The 2,403-nt window shown below is 40.8% G+C and overlaps 1 protein-coding gene across 6 annotated transcripts; it reads right to left on the reverse strand.

Annotated features, from left to right (window-relative positions):
• Positions 1-2,200, reverse strand: LOC112468756 (brefeldin A-inhibited guanine nucleotide-exchange protein 1-like). 6 transcript variants are annotated; one of them, XR_003042431.1, is made up of 6 exons: positions 2,082-2,198; positions 1,336-1,690; positions 925-1,240; positions 613-824; positions 155-532; positions 1-70 (listed from the first exon to the last, which is right to left on the reverse strand). XR_003042431.1 is itself a non-coding variant. In XM_025038098.1 (4 exons), exons 2-3 carry the CDS (start codon positions 1,460-1,462, stop codon positions 1,109-1,111), a joined length of 249 nt encoding a protein of 82 aa, XP_024893866.1. In that variant the 5' UTR covers positions 1,463-1,690; positions 2,082-2,200; the 3' UTR covers positions 749-824; positions 925-1,108. The 6 variants fall into 6 exon arrangements, 5 of the variants coding, with proteins under 5 accessions (XP_024893866.1, XP_024893862.1, XP_024893864.1 ...); XM_025038098.1 differs by lacking the exons at positions 1-70; positions 155-532 and having other exon boundaries at positions 749-824; positions 1,346-1,690; positions 2,082-2,200; XM_025038094.1 differs by lacking the exons at positions 1-70; positions 155-532 and having other exon boundaries at positions 749-824; positions 1,331-1,690; positions 2,082-2,199.
• Between the last annotated feature and the right edge of the window lie 203 nt (positions 2,201-2,403).

Genomic DNA, 2,403 nt, shown 5'->3' on the forward strand with positions numbered 1-2,403 from the left:
TCTCCCTCCAATCGATTCCCGTAAAAGCTGTCTACATATTGAACAGTCGATACAACGACGGCGGATTAGTCTGAAATTAAGCACACGTTAACAATCACTCTTCTTGCTAAAATCACAATTCTCTTTTCAATCGCATACCTTGATTATGACATACCTGTAGACCAGCACGGGAGTCAGATCGTCGGCAGCAGGTATGCCTCTTCCCGACGCCATGGAGAAGAGATGATGGTAGTCGCGCAACGAAATACACACTGCAACTTATCTCTAGGAGTCTTATACGCCGATATCACAGCCAATTCAGCCTGCGCCCATGACCAGGGGCATTCGTAATGATAAACTTTTGAAATGCGCGCGTAGGTCCCTGTGATTTGGAGTTACAACCTTTGCCAACTTATTGATATGACCGTGAAAAAGCTGGTCCCTATATACATCTCCATCTTTATTTAGATAGAGCGCATTGTGGTATATATCCGTGCCATGACGGTTCTTTCCACCACGACTCTCGCCAAATCTAACTGGTTGGCGCTTGCCGCTGAAAGTAAGAAGTAAGTTCAGACGTCTCTGAGCACTCCGCTAAAATCAATTGCGAGATAAATAATTATATTCATGTACATTGTCAAATCGGATCGTTGTCCATTTCCACATGGACCTTCCCTAGACAATTATCCACGAGATCCTGTTTCTCGTCAGCTAGCGTAAGCTTTTTAAACTCTTCGCAGAAACGCAGGAGGAAAGCCATCTTTTTTTCCAAAAATACCCTCACACAAACGGATACAAGATGATTATTGATAGCATCCCGATCGCACTTAACTCGCACGCATAATCTGAAAAATATTATTATTAAACGGTTAACATCTTACATTTAAACATCTTACATTTACTTATATATTACATACAAAGATGATATTTATATATAAACAGTACCTATCTAAGTGAGCTAATGTCGACAGCAATCCCTGACGACATCTGATTAAATATGCGATATAAGGAGATCGCTTTTGATAATCCTCTCGAAGTGATTTGAAGAGCTTTCTACATCCATCGTCATTAAATAGACGCACGCAACGTAAAGTTTCATGAAGATGTTAGATGAGCTAGTTAGACTTAGCTAACTAAGACTTAGCTCAGCTTCAGTTTTGCCGTTTGCTATGACAGAACCCTCCTGCTGATGTTCCCCATCAAGCCTCACGTTCTCTTCCTCCGCCTGAGTCTCCATTCGCGCGAAGATCACGTTGATCATCTGCGTGAGAGTCGCACAGGCTGTTGTTTGATTCACCAGGTTGCGCGACAACAAGTAAATGTTGTAAACAGTACGAATTGTTAACAGTACCGTACCCTCGTATACCTCCACATGCTGGCTTGTCATTACAGTCAGCAGAGCTTTAATAATCTGCAGCTGCACACTCTCATCGGTCTGTGGACCGGTGAAGCAACCCCAAAGGCTCCGTTGGATCAGGCACATTGCTAGTGAAATGACTATATGCGATTAACTTCTGCAGGCAGTCCAGTGCTGTGTCACCACAATCCGTAGTGACTAGCTCTAACATGCTGACTCAAATGGCAAGAAGTACTTAGCGGTAATGACATTTGAGTCGCTCTTAATTGGGCTGTGGCCCAATTAAGGGCGTTTGAGATAACCTCTTCACCCTGCACAGCTGGTGTACATCTTTGATCTCGTTACGGAGGTCCTCTGCAAGATGGAAATATGAGTGACAAACTTAATTAGTAACTATCGCTTATAGCTACAGGCTTATTAGCCTGTATATTTATTTATTTCAGTATAAAATAATTTTTAAAACGTTCATATTAATTCTGATTGCAGATGGACCTTCGGAAACACTAGCGCCTTCTTCTTTTAACATGAATAACTAAAAAATCTATATTTCGGCTAATTACCGAGTTTATAAATATTTAATTAAAATTATCTGGGTGACTCACAAACCTTTTTAATCACACTTCATAACTCTTCATACAAAATACAAACGATTCCGTATAAAAACTTTTATTAATTTATGTATTTCGGCTAAATGCATGGTGTAAAAATAATTAATTAATTACAATTAAACGAATGACTCACAAACCTTTTCAATTGCACTTCAAAAGTCTTCATACGAAATACAAACGATTTCATATGGTAGATTCTTTCCCGGACATTCATTTCCGGTCAAATACATACGAATACCTCCGCTAGCTAATAGCGTTTTCGATTTGCGACTCAAACCGACTCGGATCGCATCATGTATACAGGACTCTAGCATCATTGACGTGGAATACATACATATCTATGTATGTATTCCACGTCCATTGATGCGACCCGAGTCGGGTCGAGTAGTAAATCGAAAACGCCATTAGCTAGCGGAGGTTCGGCAAAACGCAGTCAATGGCTGCATCCAGAAGCACGAT

The sequence above is a fragment of the Temnothorax curvispinosus genome, unplaced genomic scaffold (genome assembly GCF_003070985.1).
Source record: "Temnothorax curvispinosus isolate PA1 unplaced genomic scaffold, ASM307098v1 QBEX01001956.1, whole genome shotgun sequence".
Lineage (NCBI taxonomy): Eukaryota > Metazoa > Arthropoda > Insecta > Hymenoptera > Formicidae > Temnothorax > Temnothorax curvispinosus.